The 15302-nt window shown below is 42.9% G+C and overlaps 1 protein-coding gene across 1 annotated transcript in view; it reads right to left on the bottom strand.

The window, feature by feature from the left end:
- The window catches only part of DMRT1 (doublesex and mab-3 related transcription factor 1), a 54164-nt gene extending 41604 nt beyond the window's left edge, over nucleotides 1-12560 (bottom strand). Inside the window, exons 1-2 of the mRNA XM_009993618.1 lie at nucleotides 12541-12560; nucleotides 12066-12283 (exon numbers count right to left, since the gene is read on the bottom strand). Of these exons, the coding sequence (XP_009991920.1) occupies nucleotides 12066-12283; nucleotides 12541-12560 (238 nt within the window). The remainder of the gene's footprint in view (nucleotides 1-12065; nucleotides 12284-12540) is intronic.
- Nucleotides 12561-15302: the final 2742 nt, after the last annotated feature.

Genomic DNA, 15302 nt, shown 5'->3' with positions numbered 1-15302 from the left:
TCACAGGGATTGTTCTTCATGATTACTGATGTGAGTTCTCACAGCACAGGGGCTTTGTCTCCACAGCACTCAAAGCTCCCAGAGAAGGACCAGACACTGACCTGCATCACAGCATCATTTGTTTTGGCTAACAGTCTCACTGCACTACAAGTCCACATGCTGCAATCGGACTCTACAGAGAAGGAAGGCTGCAAAGAAAACATGAGACCTGACTATGCATCCCGATTTCTGTTTTCCCCAGAAAATCACCAGAGGGTGCTTTACCTTAAAACCTTTCTTTCAGGTGCTTTTATGTATAAAACTCTCAACCCACAGCCCTGTTTGAAAGGAGATATTTAAGAAATTATAATTTAGCAAGTCCTAGTAAAAAAAAAGAAATAACGTGATGCTTTTGAACTCTGATTAAATAAACTTCCCAAATACAAGGATAGCAGATACTCTTCTACTGTCATGACAAATACAGAAAACATCATGGATTAGGTACACTTTGGACTATAAGCACACAGTATAAATTACTGTAGCACAAGGTATGCAGAATCAGGCCTTACAGCCCTGACAGTGAAAGCCTTCTCCCTAAAAGTAGAGTGAAAATACAGAGACTTTGGACTCCTCAAAGCATCCCTGAGTTCAGGTCCTAAGATAGAACAATCTGAGCCACTGCTATGAAGACAAAACCCTTCTCCATGCTTCTCCAGTTTCCAGACCTCTGGCCCATCGCTCCATGCTGGCTCCATGCTGCTGGAGACCCTAACAGTGGTACAAGGAAGAAAGTCACCTTCGGTTCAACAAGAGCCGCCAGCAAACACAGGTGAAAAGCAGTGTCTGCAAAACAGCAGAGGAGTCTGCACTCATACCCCTGACCTGGAGCCTGGTTTCTGAGATGTATTTGGCTGCCCTACTCTCATTCACCTATGGAAAACCACCTCTGCAGTCCTCCCAACTGTCTTTATCAGAAAGCTTTCAAGTAAAGTAAGTTTCTTCCTCCCTCCTTCAATTGCCAGTAACACTACAACCCCCACTTCAAGCTCAAAGGACAAATCCAGTGGTTCTTTTGCCTCCTGCCCAAACAGCCCTGGATGCCTAGCTGTGCTCCAACTAACATCTGTTAGAGGGAGAGGTCAAAAAATATGTTATCAGCTGCATCAGACGCGTGGGCTAAGAGCAGCTGTAACTCCAGGCTAAAGAGAATAAATCATGGCCAGAACAGCTTATTGCCATTGCAGTCTATAGCTATTTCTTCAGCTGTACCCAAGAAACAAAACTGCTCAGCACAGATATTTTTTAAAGAGGAAAAAAAAAAAGATAAAATGAACAGTCCAGCAATTCTGAGGCTCCTCCAGGCTCCTGGCCTCTTTCGCTGGAGCTAAAGCGTACAGGGATTGATACACCGTCCCAACTTACCAATTATGCCTTGCCCAGGCACTTATCCCCTGCCAACTCTTACCATGCTTTTCACTTCCTCCCACCACCCAAAGACAAAAAACAACCAGTCATGGCACCTCTGACAGCTTGGCAGAGCGGGGATGCTCTGCAACACTCCTCACCAGATGGAGAAGCTGGACTGCAAGCTGAGCCAGCATTACTGGTGAGTAGTGGGCATAAAGGCAGCAGTGTCTGCAGGCACAGCGCTCACATCCTGGGGGCAGGAGATGGCTTTATCCGTTAAAACATCAAGAGCTGTGCTCTCTTGCTTCTCAAGGTTAACTTGACTGCCAGAACAATACTAATTTTCACCCCAAATAAATGAGTATTACTTTTTCTTCCCTCTAGGAATAACGCTGGAGTTATCACTTGAGCAAAGTGCAATAAGTTTTTCCAGTTCCACCCATAAAGCCAGTCCTAAATGGGACAGCACATCTTACCAAGAATGACATTTGCCAGAAAGAGGCACTCCAAGATAAAAGTTAAGCAGCAAGGACAGAACATGGGAGACCCTAGCATTTAGGCTGTTCATTGTGATCTTGCTTGTGCCCTGCGGTGGATGCACCCAAAACACAAGCTTTGCATGGGATTCTGTATCCACATGCGGCTCTGTTCACAACATCAAAGTACATCCTGTGAAACAACACAAGAACTTCAACTCAAGTTGGTCTAATGTGGCAAAGGCACAAGTGACTCAGAACAATCATATGGGGATTAATTCACTTTTAGATGAGGTGGTCATTAAACGGTAACATAAACTGCTCTCTCCTTAGGATATGTTTTCTGGTCCTTCCATCATTCCTATGTATCCTTCCTAAGACCTTCCAGGGGTGCTGGTTCAGACCATGGCTATATCCCCACCACCAGCTATAAAGGAAGCCTAGGAAACAGTATGAACAGGGCAAACAAACATGATACCTCCCTGACCCCTCTCCTAGCTTCCCATAATTTTTGGCTCAGTTATGTTCCTGAGCCTGGTGTGCTATGCTTCCTTAATAACCAACAACTGCCCTCCCAATATCCATCAAGAGCCCACCTTCCTGTATGTCCAAAGTCACCAGGAAAGAAGTCCCACTAGTCCCAGAGGCATCTCACCAGTTTCAGGCACAGAAGACACCAAGCCTCCCTCACATCACCACAGGTCTGTCTGAAAGTGCAGCACCAAGCACCCTTTTCCACAGGGAACCACTAACATTTAGCATAGACCCCTCCTGGCCACCATCTCCTCTGCAGCTATTATGTTTCTCAGGGACAGACTCCTCCGTCTTGACCTCTCCACTGTTTGCCAGTCCATGTACCTTTCCATCACCTACCAAGACAACCTTGGTGATTCCAGGCTTGCTTTCAAGACCCCAGTGGGAAGACTACACAGCTTACAGCCAAGGGCAGGTCCCTCTGAGACTTCTTCAGAAACACCACTGCATTTGAGTCCCCTATCAGACCTATATTTTTAGACAGAGAGCATCATCCTTCTTAAAGAATGTAACACACACAATATTGATTTTCTGCCAGTTCAGTTTTCTAATCAAGAACTTAGGGCATACAAAAATCTAATGCTTTGCAGAATTTGATTGCATCAGTATTGTCACTTTGTCAAGCAATTTTGTAACGATAGAAGATTATTAACTTGACAGACTCTTTTATGCATAAACTTCTCTTAATCCACATTGTCCGAGCATCCTTTAAGGGTTGCCTTTCTCCCCCACCTGCACATTTTAGTTTGCTGTGAACTGTACCACTATTCTTAGAAAAACTGAAGTCAGGCTGTCAGATTTGTAGTCATGCATCCAACCACACTCGCTACTCTTACATACTGGAATGAGATCAGCTTTCTTCCAGGCCTTATGAATTTTCCCAGTGTTCAAACACTTACTGGAAATCTGTGTTACTGGACCAGAGGTTTTCTGATGTTGTGTTTTATTTTTAATTCTGCATCAAGTAACTCAATCCTGCTGATTTCAGTTACTGCTGGAAATGAAGGCAGAATGTCACCATATCTATATACAGCAACACACTCGGCCTTTCTTCAAAAACAAAGATCAGAAAAAACTATTGAACATTCTTCCTGTCTTCTACATATACATACTCTGTGCATGTGTGTTCCTAAATACAACAAAAAATCCTACCAAATTTAAGATTTTTGTTTAATTTTAAACTTAACACATTCTCTCCTTTCAAAGGAAAATGTGATTTGGGAGAAAAAAGCTAAGAAGGTAGAAAACCCAGCCAGAAGACTGCAGCTTGGCAAAGTAAGTTTCTCAGTCATACGACTTGCTCCAATCCAGCTCCAGCTAAGGGGAGTTGAAATACCACCACTGACTTCAGTAGAACTAGAGGGCAAATATTGTTCACATTTACCATACACTTAACAAAAATGATCTCTTGCAGACATTTAGCATGCAAAATAAAAATCCTCCTGATACAGCCAAGAAATAAACCCTACAGAAATTTTATTTTTTTTTATTTCCACACTTCAGGCCCTCAATAAGAGGTCTACAGCAACAACTCCACTTTCACTATCTTCTGCCACTGATTAGAGCAGCATAGCTCATCTTTTTATGTGAGCTGGGGGCCAATGTTTGTTCTTTCTTTAATTGCATTTTTGGTCTTTACAATACAGCTACAGCAATCATTCAAATCTGATCAACTCAAATTGGCAAAAAAAAAATAGCTCTAGTAAAGAAAAAGCATTCAAAATCTTTGAACATGGCTTTTAATCTATGAAGATGTTAGTCACTATTTTAATGCTCCAGTATATGTTTGTCCATGTTGAACTAAGATAGTGGGATTATTTACATACCTAAATTGTTAGCATGCATAACAGCTAATAGGATCACGACCAATAAAATTAGTGCTTCAGAAAAGTAGTGCATGAGAAGCAAGTGCAATTTTCAATCCTCAGTGTAACACTTGGGAGTGTGACTACTATCTGTACGTATATTTGTATATATTAATCTTGAGATACTTGATTTGAGAAGGAAATTTAAAAACACTTAACTCATTGCATTCAAACACCTAACATGCTACTAAAGCATGTTACAGCAGCAAAACTTAGAACCAACACAGCTTGTAGAGGAAGAAATTAGAAGAGAAAGGATATTAGGAAAGAAAATCAGGTTTCTTGACAGTGATGAAAAACAGCCCAGACACCTGCAGGCACAAAGAAGCAAACCGAGAGGAGGAGAAAGAAACTTGGTGTGGATTTAACATAAAGAGATTTAAGTCATTAACAAGAGATCAAAGAGAACATTAGAAGGGAGGGAAGGTTTTACAAGTGTCTGAGATAGGAGACCTTGGAGAAAATATGACTGGGATAAAATCATTATGCCTCACACGAAAAATAATAAAGGGAGTAGGACAATGGTTGGAATTGGCTGGAGTCAATGCTTTCTTATAAGCCATATGATGACAGAAACTCGAAGAGTTTCTAAAGAACACCAACTAGAAATAAAAGGAGGGCTTTTTCACTCTGTCTACCTAATATGTGATTGAAAAACTGGTGTCAGGAGCAGTAACAAACCACTATAGACACCGACTGGACTTGGACAAGTGAGCAAAAATAGCATGCATGTACATCACTCTTGCACACAATCAGCAGTGTTGAATGGGTGCAACAACGTTTGCACTCAAAAAATCTGCTTCCATGCAAACATAATTTGATCACTAATTCTTTTTCATCATGCAGAACTGATAGACAGAAATGCACAGTGACTAGAACTAAAGTAGCTTACATCTGCTGAGGTTCAGTTGTGCCCATGACTATAGGCAGCCAAGTCAGCAAACACTGGCCTATGCTGCAAGCAATAGAAATAGCAACAATAGACTAGAGACAGGAATTGAAAAAAATTAAATTACATATATAAAAATACAAAATTAGGCATTCAATCTCATTGCAAAGGAAGAGAAGCTCAGTGACTAAACAACTTTCTGCAAGCTCTTCAGGAAAACAGAGAATAGAAGAGCACTTAAGTAACAGCTATTCAAAACTCCTTAGAAAAGGTGGCAAAAGGGAGGAAAAAGAAAAAAAAAAAAAGAATTAGAGAAAACATGAAAAAGCAGCCATACAAAAGAAGCCTTCAAAACTGCATTTTAGTCCCCATATTGTTAAATGACAAATCTACTAAAAACAGAAAATGGGCCAACGGGCTGAATTCGGAAGTTAGTTGATAAATAAAGGCAATGAAAGCAGTCTTCAAGGTAAAGAAAAAGAAAGCATGTGAAAAAAAGGCAAGAAATCACACCAGTGCTTAGTTAAGGAAGCATGCAGTCCTCCTTCACTCCCCACTTCTATCTTTTCTAAAAAGCAAAAGAAAGACCCACACATTCAGATAACTCATAATAACTGTTTCAAGGACACAGAAAGGAACAAGAGGTTAGCTGCAGATAGTGTAATAATTTGCCCATGGATAGAAAATTCTTAGTACATCTTCTGCTCCTACTCCACTCCTTATCTCAGTGTTCATAATGACAAATGGAAAGCACAGGGCGGCACAGATAACTCTAAACACGAACGCACATATGCAAATGCAAGCACGGCAGAGGAAGAGCTTCTAAGGCGCAGGGGGTGCCCACCAGCCCTGTTGGACCCAGCTGCTAGGACAGTGTGCCTAGTTAAGTTGGTTCAGCACACATCAAACACTGCTTAGTGGGGACCCTGCTTTAACAGGTAGCTCCTCGTTTGGAAACCTCACTTGATTCAAGGACAGAAAGACGCTGCAAACACAGAAAACCCTATGGTGAAAGATTCTGGAATATGTGGGGGGGGAGGGGGGGAGTGGGGGGGAATCTGCTACCAACTTGTTAGGGGAACAAAGCTCTTCTGAAACATGAAAGAATGACAGAAACACCTCCTGAGCTGCCTGTGGTTTTCATCTCCACCTCTACAGCCAAAAGGCAATCACAGAAGCTCTAGGAATGAGCAGCCCTTCTTTCCCAAAGTAAGATGGCCTGGGTAGGTCACAGTTGGTCCCCTGGCACTCTGGCTTCCCCAACATGCTGCAGAAAGCTCCTCCCAGCCCCTGCCTCTGGTGAACACACCCCTGGAAGAGATTCACAGTATCCCTTGCACAGAAAAAGAAAAGCTATCTTCTCTGAGGTTTTAAAAATCTTTTTACCCTACTATTTATTATATTACCACTGCAGCTTCAGACAGGATCAAAAGCCTGAAAGGAAAAATAAAACTTCTGCATGTAGAGACTTAACTCCGATGTGTCACCAACACTACAGAAATGCCACATTATTGACAGTCTGTGCCTCCCTGAATAAAGAGGTATGGCACTTCAGACATTAGCTCAGTTTAAACACAGACACCTGCACACACACACACAGAAGCAGCAGCAAAGACAACGAACAACTATTGCTTGAAAAGAGGTGCAGGTAAAGTGCAAGCTTTGCAAGCTGTAGGCTCCAGAATGGGAGAATTAACTGGAAACATCTAATCAGGGATGCAGAACCCCGTAACATCATGATTTATTTAACACGGTCAAACAATGGCCAGAGGCAATGAATCATACAGGAGATGACAAAGCTGCAGGAGATTTCAGTCATCTAGTTTAACCTGCACATTGATCAGAGTTTACCCCCATATTAATCACTTGAGATTGTAATCTAACACACTCTTAAACACCTCTCCTGATTATGCTTCACTTACCCCGTTGTCCTTATGCAGGTCACTCCATTGGTAATTGTGCTTCTAGTTAGGAGAAAAAGTGTCTACTGTCTAATTTAATTTTGTCTTTTTTTTGTTTCAAGCCGTTGCTCCTTGTTATGCTGTCTCAAGCACTGTAAATAATCCCTCCCCCTCCTCCATATTATTACCTCTCAAATATTTATAGACTGTTATATCCACCCTTAGTCTCCTTTTCTACAAGCCATACATCATTTTTGTCACCCTTCCCTCTATCCTTTCAGATTTATCTATGTCCTTTTATAATGAGATGCTCAAAACTCCTTTGCAGTGTTCCCAAGTACAGTGAAACCAAAACCAGAGCAGCAGATAAAGGCAAAAATGCTGCCCTTGCTTCACAAGCAATGTCTCTGTAAACAATGCTGAGCAAAACACATGTAATTCCAGTAGAAACTGAAAATTACAAAGCCATGCCACCACACTGCAGAACACTTTGTTCATCCCATAGCTGTACCAGTCAGAAGTCAAAAAAGCCTGTTAGGGGAAAGTTTTATCCTAAACAAAGGAAAAAATTTTTGAAGTGGAACAATCTCTTGGTATTAAAACTTAGTCCAGTTTGAAAGATATTTTAGTGACTGTGAAAACCTCCATACAGACAGAAGACCATCTCCAGGAACTGCTTCCCAAGACAAAGTCGAACTGGTGCTGTTGAAATAATACCAACAAACTAGAGGTAAAACAGTTCACAAACTCTTAAAAGAGACACACGCAAGTGTGATTCTTCTTCTTTCCTCTTAACTTCAACCAACTGGACACATTAGGAGGGATGGAAATGTGTTAGTTATTCACAGGTGAAGGATGTAAAACTTGTTTCTTTGCCAGCTGTTACAATCCAGTGAAGACACAACATGTTCAAATACCATCTTTTCTTTTGAACAGAGATTTGTTGGCTGTGGCAGAAGATGGGAAAAAAGCACCAGGAAGCAATGGCTGGGCTGTTTGGCTCTGAGTATCAAAGGAGAGTTGACAGGAGGCAGGCAGCAATTAAAACTGGTGAAGAAGTAGTAGTGGGTGCAGCAGAAGAAAATAATCATTAGAAAGTAACAAGGAAACAAAGCCAAAAGGAAGAAGTGGTATGATCAACTAGTACCCACTGCAGACTCACCAAAACCTATGAGGATGCGTAGCCACCACGTTAGCTCCGGCACAGGCAGACAAAGCATTATGCTTACTGCTAAACTCCTGCTGAGGCTGCTGCCATCTCAACTAGCAATCCTCTACACCACCTGCCAACCCCCATTATGCTAATTTTCTCTTGAAATCTACCCTGATTGAGTATGAGTGCTTTTAGGTCAAGAGACTGAGGATTTCTTTCCCAGGCTTGCAAATGCTCATCATTATTGAAGCTGGTTGAAGTTCACATTTCAATACATTGGCAACACAAAGAAGTAGGTATTTCATATATCCACAGATTGGTTTGGTTTGGAAAGGACCACTGGAGGTTGGTGGCCCAATCTCTGATCAAAGGCCAACGGGATGTCGGCCATCACAAAGCACAGGAGCAGGAGCTGGCACTTTGCCTCATGCTGTCATCCCGTCTGTATTGGATGCTGCTAAATTGGGCCAACATGAGCACAGAGCAGCAGAAAGAATGGGTGCTTTCCAGCACCTTCCAGTCATAAAGTAGAGTGTGTTGCAGCCACCCCACTGCATCCACCAAAGGCTAAACATGACCCTTTCTCTGTGGCAAGAATGAAGAAAAATGGAGGAAAGGTGAAATGCACTGTGTGAACAGCTCCCACTTTAAAAGTATTTCATGGCCACACTTGGCCTTCCCTGCCTGCTCCCCCCTCAAGCAATTTTTAAGTATTAAAATGACAGAGGTACCAAACTGACATGGAACATGGAAGAAACCAGGTTTTAAAAACTGAGTGTATCTGAAAGGCCTGTTTTAAATGCCTCACCATGGTCTCCTCCTGAGCTTTGCACACTAGTTAGCCTAACATATTGTACTTAACCTACAGAAAGGACAATTACTTTAGATGCCCCAGGATCACAACTTTTTGCTGACAGGTACAACTAAATGGCCTTTGCTCTCAGCAACCTGCAACTTCTTACAGGAAAACGCACAGAAACCACAAAATCTGCTTGCAAGAGGTCCTGCTAGTGCCCTGCGACCACAGTCTGCTCCCTTTCAACCTGCAAATTCCCAGTTGGCTTTTCAGTGGAGAAGACACACTTAGTCCAAAGTAAACACGGTTTTGAGACAGTAAACACAAGCTTGAGAGCGTAAATGCACAAATCCCTATGCTATGACCATAATTCATTTTGCCCTTTCTCAAAACCAGCATGTTAGGTAGAGATCCGAAAAATTATCTCTGGTCTCTCCAGGTGTCACAATATTTCTGACCTGCCAATAAAATGGATACAGCAAGAAAAGACTCTCTGGCACTGTCTGATTTGTGTGACTCCTTCAGACATTACTACCCTGCTAGCAAACAACACTGCATGATGGGAGTCCAAAAGAAAAACTGCTCTTGTGAAGCCAAAAACTTATAGGAGGAACAGAATTACCGTGTCAAAACCATTCTCTCGCCCAGCGTAATGTGTGTCACACAGGGCACGCTGCACTCCCAGGACCTACCACTTCCCCTGGGGCTTGCAGGGAGCTGCTGACTTCCCTGCCACAGAAGGTCTCACTCTCTCTGCCTGCCTTAAAGATTACAGTAAGTTCTTGCTAAATCAGCATCGCAGCATACCAAACCGAGACACTGTGACACTTGCTCCCACAGGGTCTCTCACTTTGCTTGCAGCTGGGGGTACTAGCAAAATGATAAAACAGCAATGTAAGAATCCTTCAAGTGCCTGATCCCGAAACAACCTGAAACCTAAAATAATAACTTCACACATCACACCTGGCAGTTTCTTACCTAACAAGATTTTTATATACTAAAAAAAGAAAGCATTGGAATATTTAAGCAGTATTACTCACTGAAAAAAATCAGATTTTCCAGGATGAAGCTCATACTCTGACATCTGATTAAGCTACCCTGTATGTCTTGCTGAATGCTGAGCACTTTCGCCAGCTTCACAGCCAGCACAAAGTCATCGGTGGCACTAAATCCATATTCCTGAGTTACTTACACTGCTCTCAACAGATGAAGCAACATTATTTGGGAAAGACCTTTACAGTGCAGTCGTTTCTGAGCTAAGCACAAATTTCTGTTGCTACTTAGGTGCCTAAAAACAAAACTATTAACCCGATGTCCTAGCAAGTCCCAGATTCTTCCAATTCTGGTAAAAAAGGCTGACCCTGCCTTGATTCTTGGCTGGAATCACATCTTCTCTCTGGATAAGAAGCTGTTTATTTTCCATGTTGTCACTCATACACAGTTATTTAGTAAAATACTGGAGAAACAATGTATTTGATTGCTCACAAATAAAAATCTGCTGTAAGGAAGATTACCGCAAACAATGTACAGTTACTTCAATCAAAATTTTTCCAACAATTCAGTTTACTTTAAAATTAGATAGTTTCATGTTTTCAAGTCTTTACACAAGAATGAGAATATCCTTAGGCTCATCTAACGAATATTTTTCATCAGATGACCATAATTCAATAAGAAATTTTTGAAATGAGACTAATAAATACTGCCATTGAATTTTTTTTAACAGAAAGATCAAGGCTTATGTAAATTTTGTTGACAGTAATGCAATTTGTTTTCAGCCTTTCTGTATAATAAGCAAGGGTTTTCTTGTTCTGCTGAGTTACACACAATCTCTATACATTACTGAATATACTACTTTAATCTTTAGTCAGCTTTCTCCATGTCTATAGACAAAGCATGCAGTAAGCCAAATGTGACAGGTGTAATTGTATTGATTCAAAGGTGACACTAACATGACTGCAATCACAAAAACAAAAAAGCTAATAAAAAGCTATCTATTGTTTTATCAACCAGTTTTTCTAAAAGCCTCCCAGAGAAATTCCTCCACTTCGGTCTGAAACTGCCTGTCTGCAACGGACACAACAAACCCACCTGTCGAGGCTTTCAATGGCCTGCAAAACAGTGTGATGTTTGATAGACACACATATTGTCCTTTTATTAGTTAATGCAAGGCATTGTTCACTTTAGAAGCATCTTTTTAACCAGGAAGTATATTCACCTGTATTGCTGACATCAGCACAGGTAATTACAAATGAATGAAATTTCTTTCTCATTCCCACTATGTTTGTATGCTTTTTTCTTTTATTACACCTATACAGCAGACATAAATTACATCAGTTTCATTTTTATACATATTCAATTGCTGCATGTCAGACATAAGCTCTGCACAGGAAAAAACATTTTGCCTAGCATCTTCATTTCAGTACCTTTAAGTCCTGGTTGTGCTTAGCAACGGTTTTACTGAGTCTGCAAAAAAAAAATTGTTTGGGGTTTGTTTGTTGGGTTTTTTTGTTTTGCTTCGTTTTTACAAGATTTAAATGCAATACAGTAAGGTGCAGCAGAGTAAAAGGACTGCATCAGTCTTTCATATTTCTTCAACACCTGGCCACGTGGAATAGATACAACATAACGTCAAATCAAGTAAGATGGGACAGCCCTCTGCTGCTGGGGTCAATGGCATTACCTAAATTACTTGGCTTCTCTTCTGCTTAAAACTCTCAAATTTTGACAAAGATGCACAGCCATCCAACATGCAGTTGCCATGTGGCAGCTGCACATACTTGGGGAGAAACATCTCCACTTGCAGTCATACACTCTACTGAATTCAATTACACCACCAGTCTATACCAACTTAATTCTGATTTTCAAATAAAAATAATTAAAATATGCAAGACTGATCCTGGGTTCTTCCCTCTTGCTAACCATACCAGAAGGGCAACACTGTCCCTGGAGAGGGGGTTCTCCACAACTCTGTGGCAGCAGGCAGGGGAGGAGGTGCAGCAGCAGGCAGGCAGAAGCAAAGCCAGCCTTTGCTCGAAGCAGTGAGCATGGCTCTCCCAGCACCTTACCTGACGGTATGCTAGCTGCTGTCGTAGAGGTACTCGTTGAGTGTGTAGGGCTGCTGCTTTCCAACAAGAGACAAGAGCTGCCACCACTGTTCTTCTTGATGAATGCCTCGGGGGCACTGGGCAAGGGCACTGGGTGGCTGATTCCCAGTTCCTCTTCCTGAGCTTGCTGCCTTCTCAGCGCAACCTGTGGACAAGAAGACAGACATTGGTCATATTCTCTGGCTTAAGCACAATTTATAAAGGCAACAACACAAGACTCAAACTCAATTCTTTTTTTCCCTCTGGGTATTCTCTATGATGTTGATTTCATGATCCAGCCAGTGCATAGAGGACAATATAAAGGAGCTTATAAAGCTATTTACCATCAACCCCTTTTTTTGCCCTAACACATAGGAACAAACCTATGAAATGCCATAGATGCCTTCCTCCAACAAGGACACATGAAGACGTTTTAAGGCTGACTGCACTCACTCACCTTGCTCTTGGGCAAAGCATACTGCGAAACGTGTAGTCACTACCCCCCTCTCAGCTCATGCACAGCTGCAGGAGATAAGAAATTGATCTGCTTGCAGGGCTCTGCTGTGTCTCTTCAGCAATATAAAGCAGCTCTTCATGAGGACTTATGCCTGCATCTGTTGCTAAGTCCAAGCCTGCTGGGATCACTCAGTAGCTCTTTGCTAGATATCTGGGCTTGAGGGAATTTCCCTCAAGGGAGTACCTCGCAAGGGAATTTCAGCACACAGTATACCGTACAGAGACAACCATCTTGGAAGAAGTATAGCAAATGTGGGGAACCATCCTGCAAGCATCTCAGCTAGCATCACAGAAATTGCAGGTAGCTGTCCAGGCCTGGAGCAGCAGGAACTCCCCATCTTTCCCAACACTTGACGATTTTATGAAGCTCAACCAGCAATGGCCTAGCCCACAGGCACTATACAGTCTGGATACGGGTGCAAACAAACCCTATTCGTTGCTTACTGATGACACAGAGGACCTCTTCTGCCTCCTGTGAACTGGCAAATCAGTTTTGCAAAGCTGCCCACCCATGCCAAGTTGTGGTGTCTAGGCAGTATATACGACACTAGGGGTCTTAGAACTACCTACTCTGCAACTTGCCAGGTGACTGATTTACATCTGTATCTGACCCTTGGAGATCTGTCCCAGATTACAGACTGGGATAATGGGATTTTTGCACTGGAAATTCTTCTGGGTAACTTGGAGGCAACCCTCCCCCATTTCCATGTTCAACAGCAACATTTTTCCAACACAAATGCATAATACCATTACAGAAATTAACAACAGGTCTTGCAGTAGGAACATCCCAAACAGAAAGGGTACACTTGAAAGCACCGCAGCTAACTTTGACTTCACAAGACAATAACCTTGACCTGTAAAATTCCACCAGCGCCAAGGGGCTTACTGCAGAAATATATCAAGAGGGGGAAAGACAGACTTTCAATGTGCACTCCTACACATAAGTTCAGCCAGCGAGGCTTTCAAAGCCACTTTCAAACACCAGGCAGGAGGGCCACCGCCAGAACCTGCAATGGCCTAGCCCACAGGCACTATACAGTCTGGATACGGGTGCAAACAAACCCTATTCGTTGCTTACTGATGACACAGAGGACCTCTTCTGCCTCCTGTGAACTGGCAAATCAGTTTTGCAAAGCTGCCCACCCATGCCAAGTTGTGGTGTCTAGGCAGTATATACGACACTAGGGGTCTTAGAACTACCTACTCTGCAACTTGCCAGGTGACTGATTTACATCTGTATCTGACCCTTGGAGATCTGTCCCAGATTACAGACTGGGATAATGGGATTTTTGCACTGGAAATTCTTCTGGGTAACTTGGAGGCAACCCTCCCCCATTTCCATGTTCAACAGCAACATTTTTCCAACACAAATGCATAATACCATTACAGAAATTAACAACAGGTCTTGCAGTAGGAACATCCCAAACAGAAAGGGTACACTTGAAAGCACCGCAGCTAACTTTGACTTCACAAGACAATAACCTTGACCTGTAAAATTCCACCAGCGCCAAGGGGCTTACTGCAGAAATATATCAAGAGGGGGAAAGACAGACTTTCAATGTGCACTCCTACACATAAGTTCAGCCAGCGAGGCTTTCAAAGCCACTTTCAAACACCAGGCAGGAGGGCCACCGCCAGAACCTGCTAGCAGGAGGCATTAACCATGTGACAGAAGCTGCTGGGCAGCAGCAGAAGAGCCCATGCGGAACGAGACACTGGTGCGGGCAACACCCCATGTCGTTCCCCCTCCCCCAAAGCAAGCAGCAAAGTTTTATTACTCCCTGGTTCAGGCTGCGCTGAGAAAGAGCAGGAATCTTGGGCCGGGCCATCTCTGGACTGCCATCCTACCGCCAAGGAGAAATTATTTAAGTGAATGAAAGCTCCCAGGGGCTTCAAAGGCCATTTAGTATTCCTGCACTGAATAACTGAATAAAAGTGGGGAAGGATTTAATCCTGGACTGTTCAGGAATTTTACATCAGTGGGATATTAATTCCCCGGGGGATGATGAAGCTCTCAGTGCACATCAGCTGCAAAAAGGGTCGATGGGTGCGATGGCTTTGGTTGCACCCGGAGTCTTAATGCCCTCGGGTTAGTTCGTCTGCAGACGACGGTGCGCACGGAAGAGAACGTGCAGCCCCACTGCCACAGAGCTCGAGCTCTTTGTAGCGGCCACTGCACGCCCAGGACCCCTCTTTTGTGAAGTTTTCAAGAAAAGGATCACAAGGTTTAAAACAGCGCTCATTTACATTACCGAAGAGCTGCTACTTCAGCGGGGATAACTAAGGCAATGAAGTCCCACACAGAACTGGACGCAATCTGGTTTCTTGGCGAAAATTACTGAATCCTCGTTTAGATGTAAAATGACCCAGACACACAATCATTTGCGGAGCCGCTTTAGGCAAAATCAGGCACTGCGCCGTTAAAAAAAAAAAAAAAAAAGGAGGTATTTTTAGAAAAGCACTTAATTAGAGCCGCTTAACACCAAGAAAACCAGATACACCACATCCAAAACCACCAGTGGGAAACATCTCACTAACCAACTAACTGGGTAGACTACTAGTTATCTAGTTAAAAACACGCCGAAAACCGGAGCCTGCCTCCCTGAGGGTTCCCCACCAGCTCGGCGCGGCTCGGAGCCGCCCGCACGCCTCGGCTCGGCCCGTTTCCAGACGGAGCAGCGCTCCGACGTGCGCAGCAGCGGG

Source organism: Chaetura pelagica, unplaced genomic scaffold (assembly GCF_000747805.2).
Source record: "Chaetura pelagica isolate M959 unplaced genomic scaffold, ChaPel_1.0 scaffold42, whole genome shotgun sequence".
Classification (NCBI taxonomy): domain Eukaryota; kingdom Metazoa; phylum Chordata; class Aves; order Apodiformes; family Apodidae; genus Chaetura; species Chaetura pelagica.
Note: the sequence above shows the minus strand (reverse complement) of the source record. Positions and strands in the feature narration are given on the sequence as shown.